This window comes from Phalangium opilio, unplaced genomic scaffold (assembly GCF_054372755.1).
Source record: "Phalangium opilio isolate 3A_F unplaced genomic scaffold, DU_Popi_V2 ptg000209l_1, whole genome shotgun sequence".
Classification (NCBI taxonomy): Eukaryota; Metazoa; Arthropoda; class Arachnida; order Opiliones; family Phalangiidae; genus Phalangium; species Phalangium opilio.
The window spans coordinates 9,229,754-9,250,059 of record NW_028324217.1 but is presented as its reverse complement, the minus strand read 5'-3'; the positions used below and the strand labels follow the sequence as shown (position 1 = coordinate 9,250,059).

General features: G+C 38.6%; 1 protein-coding gene across 2 annotated transcripts; it reads right to left on the bottom strand.

Moving 5' to 3' along the window:
- Window positions 1-3,051: 3,051 nt before the first annotated feature.
- LOC149619002 (scm-like with four MBT domains protein 2) lies at window positions 3,052-20,248 on the bottom strand. 2 transcript variants are annotated; one of them, XM_089855627.1, is made up of 12 exons: window positions 20,108-20,248; window positions 17,577-18,178; window positions 17,433-17,512; window positions 14,681-14,773; window positions 14,457-14,613; window positions 11,173-11,624; window positions 10,133-10,428; window positions 10,011-10,051; window positions 7,378-7,791; window positions 4,664-5,253; window positions 3,419-3,541; window positions 3,052-3,346 (listed from the first exon to the last, which is right to left on the bottom strand). In XM_089855627.1, exons 2-12 carry the CDS (start codon window positions 18,163-18,165, stop codon window positions 3,188-3,190), a joined length of 2,994 nt encoding a protein of 997 aa, XP_089711753.1. In that variant the 5' UTR covers window positions 18,166-18,178; window positions 20,108-20,248; the 3' UTR covers window positions 3,052-3,187. The 2 variants fall into 2 exon arrangements, with proteins under 2 accessions (XP_089711753.1, XP_089711754.1); XM_089855628.1 differs by having other exon boundaries at window positions 4,664-5,241.
- Between the last annotated feature and the right edge of the window lie 58 nt (window positions 20,249-20,306).

The following is a 20,306-nucleotide window of genomic DNA, read 5'->3' as shown; positions in this document are numbered from 1 at the left end:
CTCCATTGACGCCCGTTGCATGCTGGCTAATCTACGCTCCCAATTTTACTTTGCCAAAGGCAGGAATTCATGAGACCAGATGGGGATAATAGAAGAAGGATGACGCTCCGTATCCTCTTAATACTTTAGTTATGTAACGTCATTCTTCCCATGCTCATGCACCTTTTTGTTTGCTCTGCCGCTCATCAAACTTCAGATGGGCATCGCACGTCCGTGCCGGGGTGAATTCTATAACTGTTTGGTATTAAGTCCCCAGCAATCAACCCAAAAACCTTGATTGTCTTGATGTGGGACAAAAATCCACAAGCGCATGCAACCGTCTTGCCATATAGTTAAAAGCGCTAATAGAATATAATGATGTGGGAAATATTTATCGCGTATGTGATTCGGTTTAGTAACCTTGCTCCAAATATTTGGAAGAATGACGTTACACTATGTGGTACACTTCTCTCGAAGAGAAGAATTATATACTTCCGATGAGACCTAAAGAATTATTGCGCAGTTGGTTACTGTTCTGTAGGAAGGTCATCTTCAATCTTCTGGCTGCTACGTTACCAGCAGAAGCTTCCGTGTGCAGTAACTATCGTTTGCGAGTGTGGGCATAAAGCTCCCGCCAGAATTCGGTGGTGCCCTTAAAGCGGGGAAAATGGAAAATTTGCTGCGTGATCGCTCTATTCAAAATTAATTTCATATTCTCGCGCTCACTAGCAAGAGGAAAAAAACTGCTTTAACAGGGTTGCCACAGATTTTTTATTTCAAAATTCCCTGACCTTTCCAGGATTTCCCTGACCAATTTTCAAACTTACACTAATATGGAATTTTTAAAGGCTGCATTCTTAATTTTCAGTAAAATTAAAAATTCAGTAAATTTTAAAAATTCCATATTTTTCATCAGCTTTGAACTTACAATTATGCTAATCAAGAAGTTATATCTAGTGTCTCAGAGAGAAGGTATAAATTCACAGATTTCCAGCTTTATCTCCAGTCCAAACGTAGGTCCGGAGTCAATCCCCGTCTCTAAATTACAACCAGCATCTCATTGGTTCTTGAAAACTCACGTCAGCGTGACGACGCGAGTGACGAAAATTACAGTCATATTTTCCGACTGAGGAGAGGCGAAATAGCCCGGCGCCTCCTTTTACGTCCCCCCTTGTATTTTGAAAGGGGGACTGGGACTATGGCGCGCGAATACAAAGGCATCTTATACCTTCTCTCTGAGATACTGATATAACTTCTTGTGCTAATCTTATCACAGTTTTTAATTGGAAGTACTATTTAGTAGTTAAAAAGAACTATCAGAAACAGTTAATGTAGGCCTATTGAACGTTATCATTGAGCTGGGGCGCCTAGTTGGCCGTGACAACACATTTTCAAGTCAGTATGCCCTGACTTTTACGAAAATTTTGAAATTCCCTGACTTTTTACACCCTTTTTCAAATTCCCTGACTTTTCCAGGATTTCCAGGTACTGTGGCAGCCCTGTTTAATAAGTTCTCCAAAAAATCCACCTGAATTGAAAGGCTGGAGTAAAAAAGCAATTTCATATTAAACGTCCCTCATGACAAATTTTATGGTTTTTATCTAATAATTCTCGAATATCGCTCTGCCATCCCGCATCAGGCAAGATTTGATCCACAGATAAGAAGTGGTCCAAAACAATACGGCCCACTTCGTCAGAAACATGACGGCCCACTTCGTCAGAAACATGATTCGTGACCGTGGAGTATCCAGTATAACAGAAACCCTCTCCAACTTAAAATGGCCTAAACCCGACGACTAATAATACCATAAGTTTATAAGATATGTTCCGTATACTTCGTAATACTAGAGACTAAAGCAAGTAGTCCACTAAGCCTTGTGAAACCATATCGCGAGGGGTCCGTCATTGCCAAAAAATCCCGTACGTTCGGGGAAAAATCCAAAAACAAATCCAAAATTCCAGTGAAAATACAAAAAGGATTTTGCATTTTTTGAAAAATCCGAAGATCTTTCAAAAGATTCAAAATATATAAAATTATGCAAAAAATCCAAAAATCCACCGAAAATCCAGAAAAAAATCAAAAAATACCGAAACTTTTTTAGAAATCCAAAATAACATGTTAAATCCGGGAGTGTGTTCGAATTTTTTTAGAAATCCAAAATTCCCAAATTTTGTGAGAATCCACAAAAAAATCCAAAATTTTGTGAAAATCCACAAAAAATCCAAAATTTTCAAATTCACAAATCCAGGAAGGCGATACAAATTACAGTTAAAAATACAAATTACAGTTAAAAATACAAAATCCCCAAAAAATACGAAATCCCAAAACAAATTACGAAATCCCGAAAAAATACATAATCCTGAAAAAAAAATGCAAAATCCCGAAAAAAATACAAAATCCCGAGAAAAAATACGAAATTCCATGAAAAAATTCAAAAACACAACGGTTTTTTTGAAAATCCTACTGGATTTTGGATTTTTATAAAAAATTGACAAATCCATATAAATAAAAAAAATACGTAAAAATCCATAAAAATCCGAGGGATTTAAAAATCCCGTACGTTTTTTTTTCGAATGACGGACCCCTCGCCATATCGTTAACGTAACGTCACGTATCCAAATACGAACAGAACGCCATCTGATAACGTTTCTTAAACGATGCTTTCGGACTTAGGTAATGGGCGCCCTCTTTCGGATGATTTACGAACTTAAAACGGTAACGATACGGTTTCGCAAGGCTAAGTGGACTACTTGCTTCTGAGAGCTAGTTCGAGAACGACAAGCGAGAATTGACTACGCACGGTTTTGCAGTCTACCTTACTATTTAGTTTGACAGCGCCTCACCAGGCGTCGCATCGCAAGAAACTATGACGACTACTACGTCACTTCATGACAAGCTCACAGAAACCAGTGACAAACTTAAACTTATGGCACATATCTTATGAACTTTTGCTAATACGAAGTATAGGAAGTGTCATATTTATGGAACATATTTCATAATCAAACGTATGCTAAAATTGTCTTTACCGAAAGCTTACTTTAGAACAATGATATCAGTAACAAGTGACAATGTTAATACCACAGACATTTATTGAGTTATTGTCAATGAAAGACACAGGCAAATTTTATACGGTCTTAATGGTGAAAAATATAAATTAAACGCTTAAATTTTATTAATATTTAATATTATCAAGGAAAATATAATATTTTAAGCTTCGCCATCTTTGATATTCGAAAACTGCAAGTAAAACGCCATTTTTATCACTTCCACTAAATGGCAAAATTTAACGGCAGGGGCATATTTTAGGTGCAAAAATTCCTGGGCCGCTGGTAGGGTCATTAGCAGTAGAGCTTGGCCATCTATTTCCTAATATAGTAATAATGAATAAGATAAGCAGTCTTTATTTCTTCTCAAATAATGCACGCATTAGTCACTAACCTCTTTCTTCAAGGCTGGTGCAATTGGCGCGCAGTCAGTACGTTGGACAAAATTAACCACTTCTTCAACCGTCCATTTTATTGGGTTTGACGGCAATAATACTCGAGGGATTGGTCTTTTGATCTGCAAAATAATTATTATAAGTTAAAACGTATCTTATTTAATATTGTTGAATTTGAAACGGAGCCTCCGAAATGATCAAGGCCCGTGCCTATCGCGAAGCGAGAATTTTTTTAAAACTAATTTAGTTAGCAGTGTTTTCTCGCTTGGGGGCGCTTTTAGTATCGTAAAATAAAAATAAGTTCAGCCTCTTGACCCCGTCGACTGCTACAATATTAGGGCAGGGCTTAGACGTAGAGCGGGGAAGCGCAAGCCGAGGTCGCGGATAGTAAGAAAATGTTTTAGAATATTTCCGAAGACCTTATTAAACAATCATGTCAAAGAAGTAAAGGATAAAAAAGTTGAGGTTAAAAAAATGAAAGGTTATGAAGGGGTAAAAAAATTCCTCTTATGGTATAATAAAACTGTGAATTAGTAACTTCAAGAAGTTTTGTTTACTAAAGAAACAACAATGTTAAAATCTCATAATTAATTTTGTTGTCCACACAATCTAACCAAAAGATTAAATAAAAAGTGAATAGCCACTAAAACAGTTACGTTAATTTGAGGGTGAAACCTTTCTCTTTCGTAAAAGTTTTATAATTGGCCCCTAAAAATATCAACGACAATTTATGAAAGACCCCCTTCGCAACTGTAATAAAAGCGCCATCTAGTACACATATTGAGTGAAAATATTTCATCTATGAAACTAGATATTATCAGACATTGAAATATTATCTAAAATGATCTCGAAAGGAAATACAAAAGAAAAATATTCTAGCTTTTGCCCTTCAGCTAAAAAATCATGTGTGGTTGGGCAAAAAGAGTAGATGGTGATTGCTAGAAAAGAGAGAGGCCAGAGGGTTGTGGCCTTAAATAGCTCCTCCCCTTTCCGCCAAAATGGGGGCGGATTTTACACTGATAGGAGGCTTAGAGAGACCAAATTCTCCGCCAGCTCCCCGCGGAACAGTGAGAAATTTGATTACAACATAAGGGGCTGTGGTTGTTCGTGCACGCTTACATTACAGTTAGGTGCGCGCATGTGCGTGAGATACAGAAACGACTTTGCCGTTCAAGTTACCTTCCCTCTTATGATGAGTTCAAAATTAATCGCGCAATACAAAAATTCAAAATGAAGTCGCCTACCTGTTTCGGCGGAGTTAGTAGCTTTGTAACGAGATCCTGTTCATTACTCCGTATCCAATGTGGATTTTTCATGCGGATAACGTTGCTAGGCGATATTTCAATCACTTTAGGATTCTCATCATCAGTTTCGCTTGAATCTGACTGAGATTCCCCACTTTCCTGGCAATTCTTTGTTACAGTCATATTAAGAGGTGGTCTCCCTCGTCGTGGAGCTAGAGGAGCTGTTGAAGGTGAGGATATCTTTCGAACTCTTTGCCGCCTCCACTTCATTTCGAGACTAAAGTTGGGGATTTTTGCACCCCTAGTTACCATGCTTGATTTCGGTAAGGTGAAACTTTTGAACTTTGATGATTTCGCTTGTTTTTTATCATCGTTATTGTTGTTGCCGGATTTGTCCTCTTCGGGTTTTTCTTCAGCTTCTATACACGTCTCTTCTTTCCCTTTGCTACAATCTTCAGATTTATTCGCGTCTTTGGCTTCTTTTTCAGGTGGATTTTGGTTTCCTTTTTTGGCTCCGGGACTTTTACGACCCGCGTTAGGTTTGTGGGCTTTTCGTTTCTTGACTAGACCTCCCTGAGCTATGATAGTAACTTAAATTAAACTAAATCTTAAAAAAATTGGCCTTATTCCTGATCAACGCCACCGAGGCGTAGCGGCGACTTTTGAAACTATAATAATACGGTAGCCAATTACAGGTGGCGGTGGAGTCGATGGACTCTGATGGAGATCTGTTATTTTCTATATTTTGTTGATCTTTCTGAATCATATGAATAGCCAAGGCTTAACAAGCGATATGGTTTCAAAAGTATTAAAAGTTGATTTCACCTTTCTTATTCTGTCTAATATTATGAAATAAGACTTTCGGACTAAGTTTTCATTCGATTTTGGTCTATTTGGAGATTATTAGGTTAATAATAATTAGTTAAAACATGTTTTTTGAAGTTGAAGCGGTAATAATCAAAACAGAAAATAACAGATCTCCATCAAAGTAAATCGACTCCAGCGCCACCTCTAATTGGCTACCGTATTATTATAGTTCCAAAAGTCGCCGCTACGCCTCAGTGGCGTTGATCAGGAATAAGGCCAAAAAACCCTGGACTCGAGAGTTAAATGGCGAATTTTGCAACAGTGGCAGTTCGTGTGTGGCAATGAACGTCTACCGGAATACCCCGCGATTCGGTCTCGGTAGGGGCGTGGCAAGTGCTGCCGCAATGGATTTACTTTCCTCACGCGCATTCTTTATCCATGGATGTTCTAATACTAAGGGATTGTTCATTCCCCCTAAAAGATAAAGTTCCAAACGCCCCCTAGCAGCAGCTACTATCCCTAACAGGAAGTCATAAGAAAATTGGACCAAATATGATCACGTGTGCCAATCTATGACGTCCAAAACTTCAAAACCGGCATAAAGTTCTGAACCAACGCATTTTTAAGATGAAAAAGAAAAAAGAACAGTTGCTATAAAAAAATCATTATTCTATTTTTGTTTTCATTAAACATAATTGTAATTAATTAAGCATGAATTAAGTTCTTATTTATTGAAATCCCGCCTAAATTGGGCGCCGCCATCTTAAAAATCTGCAAAAATCTATTTATATTGCCAAGAGATGGCGCCATATCAATATCCGTTTAGGTCCAATTAATTTGGGGAATGAAGAGGGGTATCAAGGAAAAATTCGGAACATGTAGTTGGCGTTGGCAATACACAGGAAACGTGGTGAGTGAACAACCCCTTAACGTTAGTTAATCCATGCTGCGACATAGTGATATTTGTCTAAACTTTTCTCAGTTTATTCGGCTGAGAACTAGCTTATATTTATCCGCATGGGGGCGACTGAATCACGCAACCATAGCGAAATACTGAGGCTGCTAGGAGGTCCTTATTGCTATGATGGAGGTACAAGCATGGATTAACTAACGCTAGGGATTGTTCACTAACCGTGTTTCCCATGTAATACTGTCGCCAACTACATGTTCCGAATTTTTCCTTGATACCCCTCTTCATTCCCCCAATCTATTGGACCAAAACGGATGTAGATATAGCGCCATCTCTAGACAAAATAAATCATTTTTGCCGATTTTAAAGATGGCGGCGCCCAATTCTAGCCGGGATTTCAATTTTTGACGTCATATGACACGTGACATTTGGTCCAATTTTCTTATAACTTCCTGTTAGGGATAGTGGCTGCGGCTAGGGGGCGTTTGGAACATGCATACTTAATCTTTTGGGGGAACGAACAATCCAGGATTCATACAACTTTTGGAAAGCAAATTTCCCTGAGATTTCCAGGTTTTTCCCCATATACTTCCCTGAGTTTCCCAGGTTTTTCCCGTATATGGAGTATCCTATGGAGCAAATGTTAACGAAGGAGTGAGGGGCAAATAGGACTATTACATAATCAAAGGACATCCCCGTATCTCTAGTAGAACCAGAGTTATGAGCCTCCAAAGTTTAGTGTAATGTTAATCCTATGGAGGGCGGTATGTTGACGAACATTTTGCTTAATTACTCTGCCCCTGTTTGACGCAAATTTGCCTTATTTCCCTGAATTTTACTAAAAATTCTAAATTTCCCTGAGGTTTTTGTCAACTATTTATTTCCCTGATTATTCCAGGTTTGGATGAACTCTGCAATCCCTAGAGTTAGTTAATCCATGGTACAAGGGCAACCTTTCCTCACCATCTAACTCTCTAACCTAATTTTAAACACTTACAGCACTTTGACTTATTTTGACACTGTTCAGGGCAAGTGTTTTCGAAAAGCTTAGGTCCAAAAAGATAGGTGCAACAATCGATCTTGCGACAGATCTCTTTACAAAATTCTTCGACTTGCTCGCTCTTGCGAACTACCTCCACAACAGCCCTATACGATTTGCCTTTCCACTTAGCCTTGAGTACTTCTTGGTTCATGTTACGATTAAAATTTCCACGTAGCTGTAACAGCCTTAAGACTCGAGTTGAAATGTAAGCGACATTGATTAGCGATGAAAGAACTTCCTTCATAACTAAAGCCACGGGTCCAGGTCCAATATGGCGTGGAAGTTGAGCTAAGCGATTTTTGCTCAAAAACGGCCCGGAAAAGCACTTATGGTTGAAGTAAATCTTGGAACACCAAGATTTCGAGTTTTCTATAATAAACAGTAAAAGTGTAGTTGAAGGTTAGTACAAGGAGTATATTAAAGATCGGAGCCTCCGAAATGAACTAGGCCCATGCGTGTCGCGAAGCGAGAATATTTTTTTAACCAAATTAGTTCGCAATGGTTTTACGCTTGGGGGCGCTTATATTACCGTAAAATAAACAAAGTTCAACCCCGTGACCCTGTCGACTGCTTAAGTATTTGGGCCAAGGTCGCGGATTGGAAGTATACGTTTATATTACTCTTACTGAATTATTTTAATTGAAATGATTTATTTTGTTGTCATCAATACAATCTAACCGAAAGATTCAATAAAAAGTGAATAGCCCCAAAAACATTTACGTTAATTTTAGGATGAAACTTTTCTCTATCATAAACATTTTATGACTGACCCCTAAAATATCAACGATAATTTAAGGAGACCCCTGTCACAACGGTAATATAAGCGCCATCTCGTACACATATATGGTGAAAACATTTTCCTTAACAAACTGGATATTTCCCCACATAAAATTTGACATGCATGGGCCTAGTTCATTTCGGAGGCTCCGTAAAGATGTAATGTTGCTGTAAAAAGGAGCAGTTTTAGGTTTTTGAGTAGAGAGATGTTTGAGCCACTAGGCATATTCCATTATACTGTTCTGAGACGCTCTGAAAACATTTTGCGCGTTCCATTTGTAGATCTAGATCAGCTCGGAAAACTGATTTGAATTATAAGATATATCATAGACCCAACCAACAAATCTTTTGAATTTTTATAATGGCACAGATCTCATTCGCGGGTTTTGAGGCCAGAAAGGGATAACCCGATTGGCTTGATTTTGCCATGCGCAGAACCTGTTTTACCCCAAGAGTCAGACTCTAATCCAATCAGAAAAATAAGAGATTTCTTTTCGTCGCTCAACGACAGATGGTACTAGAGTCAACTTTGTTAGTCACGTGATCCTATCCCTTAGATGGACACGAGACCACACCAGCTTGTTTATTTGTTGGTTGGGTCTATTAAAGATTGCTTGATTATAGCGTTTTCCATTGGGGTGATACGAGTGCTCTAAAAAAAATTCGTCTTTCATAGGGAAAACCGAGCGGCTACGTGACGGAGGGGTGTCTACTATTCCCGGTTTGATTGATACCAATCACTACGTCTCAGGGTTCATACAACTTTTGGAAAACAAATTTCCCTGAGATTTCCAGGTATTCCCCATATACTTCCCTGAGTTTCCCAGGTTTTTCCCGTATATGGAGTATCCTATGGAACAAATGTTAACGAAGGAGGGGGAGGGGGGCAAATAAGACTATTACATAATCAAAGAACATCCCCGTATCTCTAATAGAACCAGACTTATGAGCCTCCAAAGTATAGTGTAATGTTAATCCTATGGAGGGGATGTTTATGAACATTTTGCTTAATTACTCAGCTCCTATTTGACGCAAATTTCCCTGATTTTCACTAAAAATTCTAAATTTCCCTGAATTTTCCCTGAGGTATTTGTCAACTATTTATTTCCCTGATTTTTCCAGGTTTTCCAGGTTTGTATGAACCCTGCGTCTCTCAAGAGACGGAGCAACCAAAATCGAGCACCAGATGACGTCACAAAACCACTCTAGAAAAACTCTCGTCTTTCATTTGAAGCAACTAGATTTGGTTCTCTGAGCTAGAGCGATGACGTATCAACAAAATACGGAGCGCTCTCACGCGACCAAAATGGAAAAAGCTATTTCTCTGTAAAAACGTTTTACCGCCAGGGGAAAAAAATAAAACTGAAGCAGCTCCGGATATGATGCGCATATAATTTTCAGACCTACCTGTGAACAATCTTGTCGGGCTAGGGACTGCAAAGAAGACATCGGCGGGCGGTTAAAAATTATTTGAAATACGTCACAGACATCACGTGATGCCAAGATACAAAGACTCCTCATGGAGTGGAACTGGACATCTAGTCCTTGTTTTTCGCGAGATTGCAGTGCCAATTCCATGAAGTGGTAGTTTTCGAAATAAAACGAACTGAGCTTCTTTGAACCACGCCTCTCCTTGGTCACGTGCCTCTTACGTATTTCAAATAATTTTTACCCACCCGTCGATGCCTTCTTTACAGTCCCTTTAAGACAAAATGGCAAGCGATCTCAGAGCAGGTAAATGGAATACGTCATTAGGCTTTGAGAAAGTAAAATGGCTGAGAAAATTGCAAAGCTGCAAAAAAAAATCTCACCTTTCAAACCAAGACCAGGATCAATTTGAGAATTGGAAAACCTTAAATTTTCAAACCCAAGATTATAATTATTAATAAATAAATACTGAATATATTGAAACACTGACTCTATCATTACTCACGTATTTGTATCTGTTGTACTCCCAATTTTTCTCAACATCTTACGTTGCCTTTTACTATAGGAAAATCTTGGTGGTTTTAAAGGATAATTATTACTCTCGCACCATCCAACTGGAAATATATCTTTCGAATTGAGTGGAAATATAATGGGATTGAGCGAAGAATCAACGCCTTCCAACTGCAACCACAATAAAGGTTCTGTCACTCTGACTATTGTAGCGGCACAAATCTGGTTGGGTTGAAATGGATTAACAGCTTCTAATTTGGCATTGATGTCCAAACCAGTGTTAATTGATGTCTGAAATTCATTAATTTTTAGTGTTTTTTGATTTTTAACAGAGTCACCGTAAGTTCATGAGATATGTTCCATAAGTTTGTCACTGGTTACAAACTGGAGCTTGTCACGAACTTGCAGGGTTCGTACAACTTTTGGAAAACAAATTTCCCTGATATTTCCATGTTTTTCCCCATATAATACTTCCCTGAGTTTTCCAGGTTTTTTCCCGTATATGGAGTATCCTATGGAGCAAATTTTAACGAAGGAGGGGGCGGGGGGCAAATAGGACTATAACATACTAAAAGGACATCCCCGTATCTCTAATATAACCAGAGTTACGAGCCTCCAAATATAGTGTAATGTTAATCCTATGGAGGGAATATTCACGAACATTTTTCTTAATTACTCGGCTCCTGTTTGACGCAAATTTCCCTGAATTTTACTAAAACTTCCCTGAGTTTTCCCTGAGGTTTTTGCCAACTATTTATTTCCCTGATATTTCCAGGTTTTCCCGTTTTGTATGAACCCTGCGAAGTGACGTAGGTCATAGATTCTCGTATAGCGACGCCTGGTGAGGCGCCGTCAAAGGCTCAGCACAAACTAATAGGAAGATGGATTGCAAATCCGAGTGTAGGACTTCAATTCTCGCTTATCGTTCTTGAACTAGCTCGAGCTGTAAGTCTCTAGCATTACTAAGCATAGGCAGTGTTGTACTCACGTAACATATCTTATAAGCTTAAAATATCACCTAGTAGCTCAGCTTACATCTAAAAATAATTCAGCTGGGGCAGCTTTTCCATTACAAAATACCAAATATTCATCCCAGTCAAATTCTTTATTGCCAGGATTATCCAAATATCCACGAGGGTAACGAATCTTCACCACATTTTCTTGGCCCCATTTAGGAGGGAAAATAATTGGGGTTGCGGCGTGACAACAGATGATAGTTGGGCTTCCTTTATCGACAGACCGGTAGTCATCGATTTCTACCAAGAAGAACCGCGAATCGAGGACTTTGATGACAGTTGCTGGGTAAAGAAATTGCTTTCCGACTGGGTGTACAGCCTCGAGTTTCATTCCTTCTTCAAAACCATGGGGTTCAATCATCTCTTGGGGTTGTAAAATATCGGGTGAAAGAGTCGGATGTTCATCGTTAACCAGCAATAAACTATATTTCAGACTTTCCCATTCTTCATCAGAATACTGAAGTATAATTTCTGAAAATATTTTTATTCCACTAAATTCTCTTATGTACTAAACTTTTTTCCTCATATACGACAGTGGTTCTTAAAGGTAAAGTTCAGGTAACATAACATTATACCTATACCTTAAAAGAACAGCTGCTTTTTCTAAATACAAAAGGAAATATATTAAAAACAAATAAATGGTCTCTTTTTACTAAATAATTAGCATTTAATTAATCTTTAAAACGAGGACTATTGAGTATTGAGCCGCCATTGGTTTAGTGGTGCAGGATTGCCACTTAATTTTCAGAACCAAATTCCCCGACTTTTCCAGGTTTTCCCTGACCTTTATCTGAGATTTTCCCTAACCTTTTTCTGAGATTTTCCCTGACGTTTTTCTGAGATTTTCCCTGACGTTTTTCTGAGATTTTCCCTGACCTTTTTCTGAGATTTTCCCTGACCTTTTTCTGAGATTTTCCCAGACCTTTTTCTGAGATTTTCCCAGACCTTTTTCTGAGATTTTCCCAGACCTTTTTCTGAGATTTTCCCAGACCTTTTTCTGAGATTTTCCCAGACCTTTTTCTGAGATTTTCCCAGACCTTTTTCTGAGATTTTCCCTGACCTTTTTCTGAGATTTTCCCTGACCTTTTTCTGAGATTTTCCCTGACCTTTTTCTGAGATTTTCCCTAACCTTTTTCTGAGATTTTCCCTGACCTTTTTCTGAGATTTTCCCTGACCTTTTTCTGAGATTTTCCCTGACCTTTTTCTGAGATTTTCCCAGACCTTTTTCTGAGATTTTCCCAGACCTTTTTCTGAGATTTTCCCTGACCTTTTTCTGAGATTTTCCCTGACCTTTTTCTGAGATTTTCCCAGACCTTTTTCTGAGATTTTCCCAGACCTTTTTCTGAGATTTTCCCTGACCTTTTTCTGAGATTTTCCCTGACCTTTTTCTGAGATTTTCCCTGACCTTTTTCTGAGATTTTCCCTGACCTTTTTCTGAGATTTTCCCTGACCTTTTTCTGAGATTTTCCCAGACCTTTTTCTGAGATTTTCCCTGACCTTTTTCTGAGATTTTCCCTGACCTTTTTCTGAGATTTTCCCTGACCTTTTTCTGAGATTTTCCCTGACCTTTTCTGAGATTTTCCCTGACCTTTTTTCTGAGATTTTCCCTGACCTTTATCTGAGATTTTCCCTGACATTTTCTGAGATTTTCCCTGACCTTTTTCTGAGATTTTCCCTGACCTTTTTCTGATATTTTCCCTGACCTTTTCTGAGATTTTCCCTGACTTTTTAGGCCGAAATTGAAAATGTTTAGAGCACGTTTTAAGTGCTTATAATTAAATAAACTCTCTACATTAAGTTTTCCCATGTATTTGTTGTACCAAAATGAATAAGAAACATTTTAACTATAAATAACAGTCCGAGAGATTTCTTTTAAAGGCATTTACTTTACAAAAACAACTCTAGACATTTTTAAGGATTGCTCTAGAGTTTCCTGTGTTAAGAGAGGATGAAGAGAAACTTTCATTACTCTTTCAATAAAGACTAATCCCCAGAAATTTTACCCACTAAAATCAAATTCCCTGACTTTTCCCTGACCTTTTCGGCCCATTTTCAAATTCCCTGACTTTTCCAGGATTTCCCTGACCCGTGGCAACCCTGTGGTGTCTGCTGTAGTGTTCGTACGGGGTAAAAATTTAATCGGGGTCGGGGTCGGGGTAAGACATCGCATGCTGCAAAATTTTGGAAAAATGATAAAAAAAATCATTAAATTTCTGGGTGTTTGGAAAGAAGCTTTATTAATATACAAGTTCGAACTGTAAAAAAGCCCAATAAATTCCGACTTTCCGAGCTACGCAGCTACGATTCCCACGAAAGACCACTGCCATTACAAAAGACGGGGGAGGGCCGCCGATCTACGAGAGGGAGGATGGTGAACTTTGGAATTTTGGTGACTGTTTTTACTGTATTTTGTTTGTTGTTAGTTACCCCCTTGCCCTTTTTTTCATAAAGGAGAAGCGGAGCACTTATTTGAGACGAATGAGATGATTGTTTTTGGCGCAGGACAAAAAATAATTTGCTAAAAATAACCTAACCAAAATCTAACCCCGAAAAAAACCCCGACTACATTTTACATGTTAGGTACCGGGGTCGGGGGAAAAGTCGGGGATCCCCGGTTTTCGGGGTCGGGGTCCCCGTACGAACACTAGTCTGCTGGCCAGAACCTCTTACAACTACGGGAAGGGCTAGAAATAAGAAATATTTCTTATAGGGCGTATGTCCAGTGACCTCCGCATTGACTGCAAAATTTACAGGACATTGTCCACTGGAGTGTACAAAGATAGTGTCACATCTTCATAGTCAAGCTATATCAAAACTTCGGACAAACTTATTGGTCAAATGTCCAATGAGGCAGTGACCCCCTTAGCTTTTAAAAACGTTGTTTAAATTTTATTGGACATTGTCCAGTGTCCTGTGCTTATTTCCGGCCCTGCCAATGGGATTGGCTCAATTCCCACAGACGAGAGGGGTAAGGGGTAAGTGCTACGATTTAGCAGACGCCACTAAAGCAAGTTCTCGTGTTAAACACTAATTAAATGCCAATTATTTTGTAATAAGACATCATTTATTTGTTTTTAATATTTAATTCCTTTTATATTTGGAAAAAGGCCGTTCTTTTAAGGTATCATGTTATGTTACATGAAGGTCAAACCAATGTCCTCGAAGACAGTAACTGGTTAACACAAATAATTCTAGCGAAAGTGCGTAAAAAATAACATTCTTGTTACAAGACAGGAAAAATTACCCAAGTCACATGCTTTCTATTAAACCTCTATACACGAAACCGGCACTATAATGACTTACCTTCAGGGGCTTCGAAAGTTAAATCAGGGGCATTTTCTTTGGCCCAACCAATAGGATGAACTCTATAGCTTAAATAAAATAGCCAAAAGTCTTTCTTTCCAGATGACTTGTCCCCCAAATATCGAAGCTGTAGTCTACCTCCTACATTTTCAATTATCTGCATGAAAAATCAATTTAAAATTCAAATTGAAATGCCATCAAATATTTTTCTGCAATAAACTTACAGTTGCAACCCACACACGAGTCGGGTTCAATTCTTCCAAGACTTCAATTGTCATATCAACTTTTATTTGATCAATTGGAATGTTTGAATTTCTCTAGAATACAATAGTAAATTTATTCATTAACAATGGGAGTTAACTGATATGAGATCAGTTTCAGTGGTCAGTATCGTGGTTTTACTGCTTTCTTCAGATTCCAGAATCAACATTTTTACAGTGGTGCGCGAGTACTCGTCAAGTTCGAGTATCGAGCCGAGTACTCGTCAAGTTCGAGTATCGAGCCGAGTACTCGTCAAGTTCGAGTATCGAGCCGAGTACTCGTCAAGTTCGAGTATCGAGCCGAGTACTCGTCAAGTTCGAGTATCGAGCCGAGTACTCGTCAAGTTCGAGTATCGAGCCGAGTACTCGTCAAGTTCGAGTATCGAGCCGAGCACTCGCCAAGTTTGAGTACATGCTTCGAATATCGAGCCTAGTACTCTACTCGATACTCGATAACAACACATTGAAAAAAAGAGGGGGGGGGGGTTCGCACACAACTGAATTTTAACAATGATTGTTATTCGAAACAAAATGAGATAGATGGCGCTTTCAAACGTTACTGGATAACATTGAACAGTTAGCAATAGTATAAATTAAAAGTTTGTATAGTAACATTGTCCATTAAAAGGTCAACAACGACATGGCCAAGCTATAATACCTTTGTTTGAATAAAAGAAGCAATTCAAATATAGCGCCATCTAGCTCCATTTTTTAGAGAATCTAAATAGATAGCTTAGACATGGATTAACTAACTAACTCTAGGGATTGTTCGTTCCCCCTAAAATATTAAGTATGCATGTTCCAAACGCCCCCTAGCTGCAGCTACTATCCCTAACAGGAAGTTGTAAGAAAATTGGACCAAATGCCACGTGTCACATGACGTCAAAAATTGAAATCCCGCCTAAAATCGGGCGCCGCCATTTTTAAAATATGCAAAAACGATTTATTTTGCCTAAAGATGGCGCTATATCTACATCCGTTTTGGTCCAATAAATTGGGGGAATGAAGAGGGGAATCAAGGATCAATTCGGAACATGTAGTTGGCGACAGTATTACATGGGAAACGCAAAAACGATTTATTTTGCCGAGAGATGGCGCTATATCTACATCCGTTTTGGTCCAATAAATTGGGGGAATGAAGAGGGGAATCAAGGAATAATTCGGAACATGTAGTTGGCGACAGTGTTACATGGGAAACACGGTTAGTGAACAATCCCTAGCGTTAGTTAATCCATGGCTTAGATAATAAGAGGGAAATAGATAATTTACAAATTAAGCAGAATAATTAGCAATTAAAGGAAAAGGTCAGGTAACATAACATTATACCTTAAAAGAACGGATGCTTTTTCTAAATATAAAAGGAAAAATTAAAGAATAAATGATCTCTTATTACAAAAATAATTACCATTTATTTATTCTTAAAACCAAGGACTACTGCGCCATCCGTCATTGGTTAAGTGCCGTCTGCTACCTCTACTCCTCTTAGCCTGTGAGAATTCAACTAATCCCTTTAGGGGTGAGTGGGTTCGATTTAGCAGACGCCACTAAACCAATGGCATATGGCGCAGTAGTCCTCGTTTTTAAGACTAATTAAATGCTTATTATTTTGTAATAAGATATAATTTGTTTTTAATATTTAATTCCTTTTACATTTAGAAAGAGGCCGTTCTTTTAAGGCTTGTTACCTGAACTTTCCCTTTAAAATTTAAAAACGCCATCTGGCTCTTTTTTTAAAAACTTTTTCTAAATTTATGGTTTCTATATAAATCTGTGGAAATAAATTAATTTGGCAGCTTATAGAGCAATTAAATTAAAATTTGAAGCTCCATCTAGATCCATTTTTTAGATTACCTAAATTGATTTCTATTCTAATAAATCACAGGAAGGAAAATTAAAATTTTAAGGCGCCATCTAGTTTCATTTATTAGAAAACTGATTTGAATAAATCGGCATAATTCAGGTATTAGCCAACACTGACTAAAGGCTCATTCAGACGATCCAACTTTTTGACTCAGCTCGATGGGTCAAAAGTTGTATCAACTTACCCAACTTTTGAAGGGAAAAGTGAAGCAAATCCTTCCTATTCACACGACTAAATTTTTAACGCCAAATAAAACTTTTTAAGCGCCACCTACCTACCTTGGCACTTACGAAATAACCCGCGAAAAAGGCTTTTTTTGTAATTCATTTTGATTGGCTGAAGAAATGAAATTAAAAAGTTGAGTCACCAAAAATTGGATCACTGATTCAATTTTTCCTAGCCAACTCTTTTGGTGACTCAACTCATCCAGCGTCTATTCACACGATCCAACTTAAGGCTCTTTCAGACGATCCAACTTTTTGACTCAGCTTGATGGGTCAACTCGAGTTGAATCATCTAGTTGGATCGTGTGAATAGACGCTGGATGAGTTGAGTCACCAAAAAAGTGATCCAATTTTTGCTGACTCAACTTTTTAAGTTCATTTCTCCAGCCAATCAAAATGAATTACAAAAAAAGCGTTTTTCGCGGGTTATTTCGTAAGTGCCAAGGTAGGTGGCGCTTAAAAAGTTCCATTTGGCAGTAAAAGTTTAGTCGCGTGAATAGGAAGGATTTATTTCACTTTTCCCTTCAAAAGTTGGGCAAGCAAGTTGATACAACTTTTTGACGCATCGAGCTGAGTCAAAAAGTTGGATCGTCTGAAAGAGCCTTAACATTGACCCAAGGCAAAACCTTACCCCATCTAATAAATACGCTGGAACTGGCTCCAAATTATGACTTAAAAGTGAAAAATAGTCAGGATGGTCCTTTAATATACCTAAATAATTAAATAATTAATTAAGGCTTTGTTGCAACGAAATTAACTAAAATAATTAACAAACCCGCAGGAGGACAAATTTTCTTATCATTCTTTATACACCAGCCAACAGGATGCGAGTCTGAAGCGTTGATATTCCACCAAAAATCATTTGATCTATCATCACCGTAGCCTAGATACCTCAATGAAAGTAACGGTCCGCAATTCATGACAACAGTCGCTTGCCAATAACCATTTCCTTCGCGGTTAGGAACTTCCAAAACCATTCCAACTTTGATTCCGCTTTCTAAACTGTACTCCACGTGTAAAAATGCCGTTGGGGGTACCGCGATGCTTTTAGATTCTTCCAAATATTCATCCCACGTAAATTCTTGATCTTCTTCAACTTCTCCATCCATACAAGTCTCGGTAATACGACGTTTTCTGGGTGACCTTTCACATTTTGAAGGACTTTCGGGTTCGCTCAAAGATCCATGAGTAACACGTTTTGTAGTTTTGTCACAAATTTTTATATCTTCCATGGGTGTGAGTACGTTAGAGGAGCGTTCTTCATTCGTAACGCTGTCATCTGTGGTGTTAGTAATAACTTTGGTTGTTTCCATTACATCTGAAGCCGTATCGGCAGAGATACACGTATTGGATGTGGTGTCCATCTTGGCTCAGATTCTAGAAGTGACATGTGTAAGCTTGAATGATTAATACACGCGTGAGGCGTGCCATTCTATTTTATCATATTCCATTCAACTATGGAAAGCGAATTAACTCAGTGAAAGGGAGGGGGATGCTCTATTTCTTTCGTCCTAGGCAATTCGTTACTCATCGTGTTTACACAGTGCTTGAATAGGTTTCTTATTAATCAGAATAGATATTACCAAGAAGTGATATCTAGTTAACTAGGTATAAGATGCCTAAATATTCGCGCGCCATAGTCCCAGTCCCCCTTTCAAAATACAAGGGGGGACGCAAAAGGAGGCCGGGCTATTTCGCAGCCTCTCCTCAGTCGGAAAATACAAGTAATTTTCGTCATTCGCGTAGGTCGCGCTGACGTGAGTTTTCAAGAACCAATGAGATGCTGGTTGTAATTTAGAGGCGGGGATTAACTCCGGACCTACGTTTGGACTGGAGATAAAGTTGGAAATGTGGCGAATTTAAACCTTCTCCCTAGTAAACTAGATATCGCTTCTTGATATTACATCATGAACAAACCCCATAATAATAAACCCACAGCGTTTGTATAAAATTTCTGACTTTTTAAGGTTTTCCTCAATTATGAACTAATTTTCTCCAATATCCGCGGGCAGTTTCACCCAATATTCCCAACTTATTTTGCAAATATCCGTGATAAATTTTTGTCAATCTCCCTAATTAACGTTTTGCCAGTACCCCCAAATTAATTTTAACCAATATCGCTGACAATTTTTAGCATTCCTCGATGCATGCTTTGATAAACCAAACACGACTAATTTTGGATCATTCCTATTTACGAGGCCGCCTTCCATAGTGGGAATTTTTAGTAGGATAGTAGTAAAATTAGTTGTATCAGAAGGGGATAATAGAAGAAGGATGCCACTCTGTATCATCTTAATGCAATAGTTATGTAACGTCATTCTTCCCAGGCTCATCCTTTTTGTTTGCTCTCCCGCTCATCAAACTACATCTGCCATTGCACGTGTAAGGATAGAGACCCCGCAATCCTCTGGTGGAGCCCTTTAAAAACAATCTTTTCATCCTAACCTGGTCTAATCTCGTCTCAATGCAAGGACATATCTGTACTGGCCTCGCAATTAGGTCTCTTAGGACCCCTAGCTAAAAAGCCAATGTATTGCTCCAACATTTCGTTATGCATGTTCATTCTGTACTAGGCTCACAATTAGGCCACTTAAAACGCCTAGTTAAAAGGCCAATGTATTACCCCATTTCGTTTTTCCTGTTTCTTCACAATGTAGCAATTCATACTATTTTCTCCATCATAGGTTTTGCTTTTCCACGTAGGGAGGATACTACTATTTTTACTACTATCCTACTAAAAAATTTCCAGCTATGGAAAACCGCCTCTAAAATAGGAATGAGCCCTAACTTTTACCCATCGACTTGCCCCTAACGTTTTTACTTATTTTTAAAACTTTTCTCCCGAATTTTCACACAAATTAGCTTTCACGCAGAACCACCCTCCGGTAGAGAATGTATCCCGTGTTTTGAGGGCACTTTTGCAAATGGTTACCCTAGGCGCAGTGTTGGGCAAATTGCGAATAGGGACTTGGCAATTTGGGCTTAACTCCGCCCCCAGCGCCATTATGGTATGTTTTTTTAACAGAATGAAAGCTATATAAGCCCCTCCTCCTGGTATGTTTTTTAGCACTAGTGGAAGGTAGCCTGACGTTGCATGACGTAGTACTGCCAAGTCCCTATGACGTTGTGCTACCAAGCCCTGGGGGGGGGAATTCGGGGAATAATTGAAAAATTCCGGAATTTGCCAACCACAGACCTAGGTCAAGGGGATAACAATGAGTGCAATATGAGTATGGCATTGCAAATTACTCTATTGTCAATCGTGCTTCGTTTTTCACAAGTCAAGTAATAGAACCTGTATTATACCTTCTATTACTTGTCCAAAATTAAAGGAATCAGTGAATCTCAGGCGCTCTTCCCAGCCTTCTCTGGAGTTGAGTTGGACAGGATAGAACCTGATTCCTGAACAAAGGCTTCAATTGATATTTAATTCAAGCCTGCTTCCATGATCCAAGTAAGGGTAAAACACAGTTGTATCTAATTATTCTTAATACAGAGTCTTTAC

What these genes read in the sequence shown, in the direction of transcription:
- LOC149619002 (XM_089855627.1), bottom strand. Translation starts at nt 18,165, where the DNA reads ATGGACACCACATCCAATACGTGTATCTCTGCCGATACGGCTTCAGAT. An exon ending in TCCTGGTCTTGGTTTGAAAG is followed by an intron (nt 7,792 to 10,010) that starts GTGAGATTTTTT and finishes TGTTTATTATAG; the next exon opens with AAAACTCGAAATCTTGGTGT. An exon ending in CACCAGCCTTGAAGAAAGAG is followed by an intron (nt 3,347 to 3,418) that starts GTTAGTGACTAA and finishes TTACTATATTAG; the next exon opens with GAAATAGATGGCCAAGCTCT.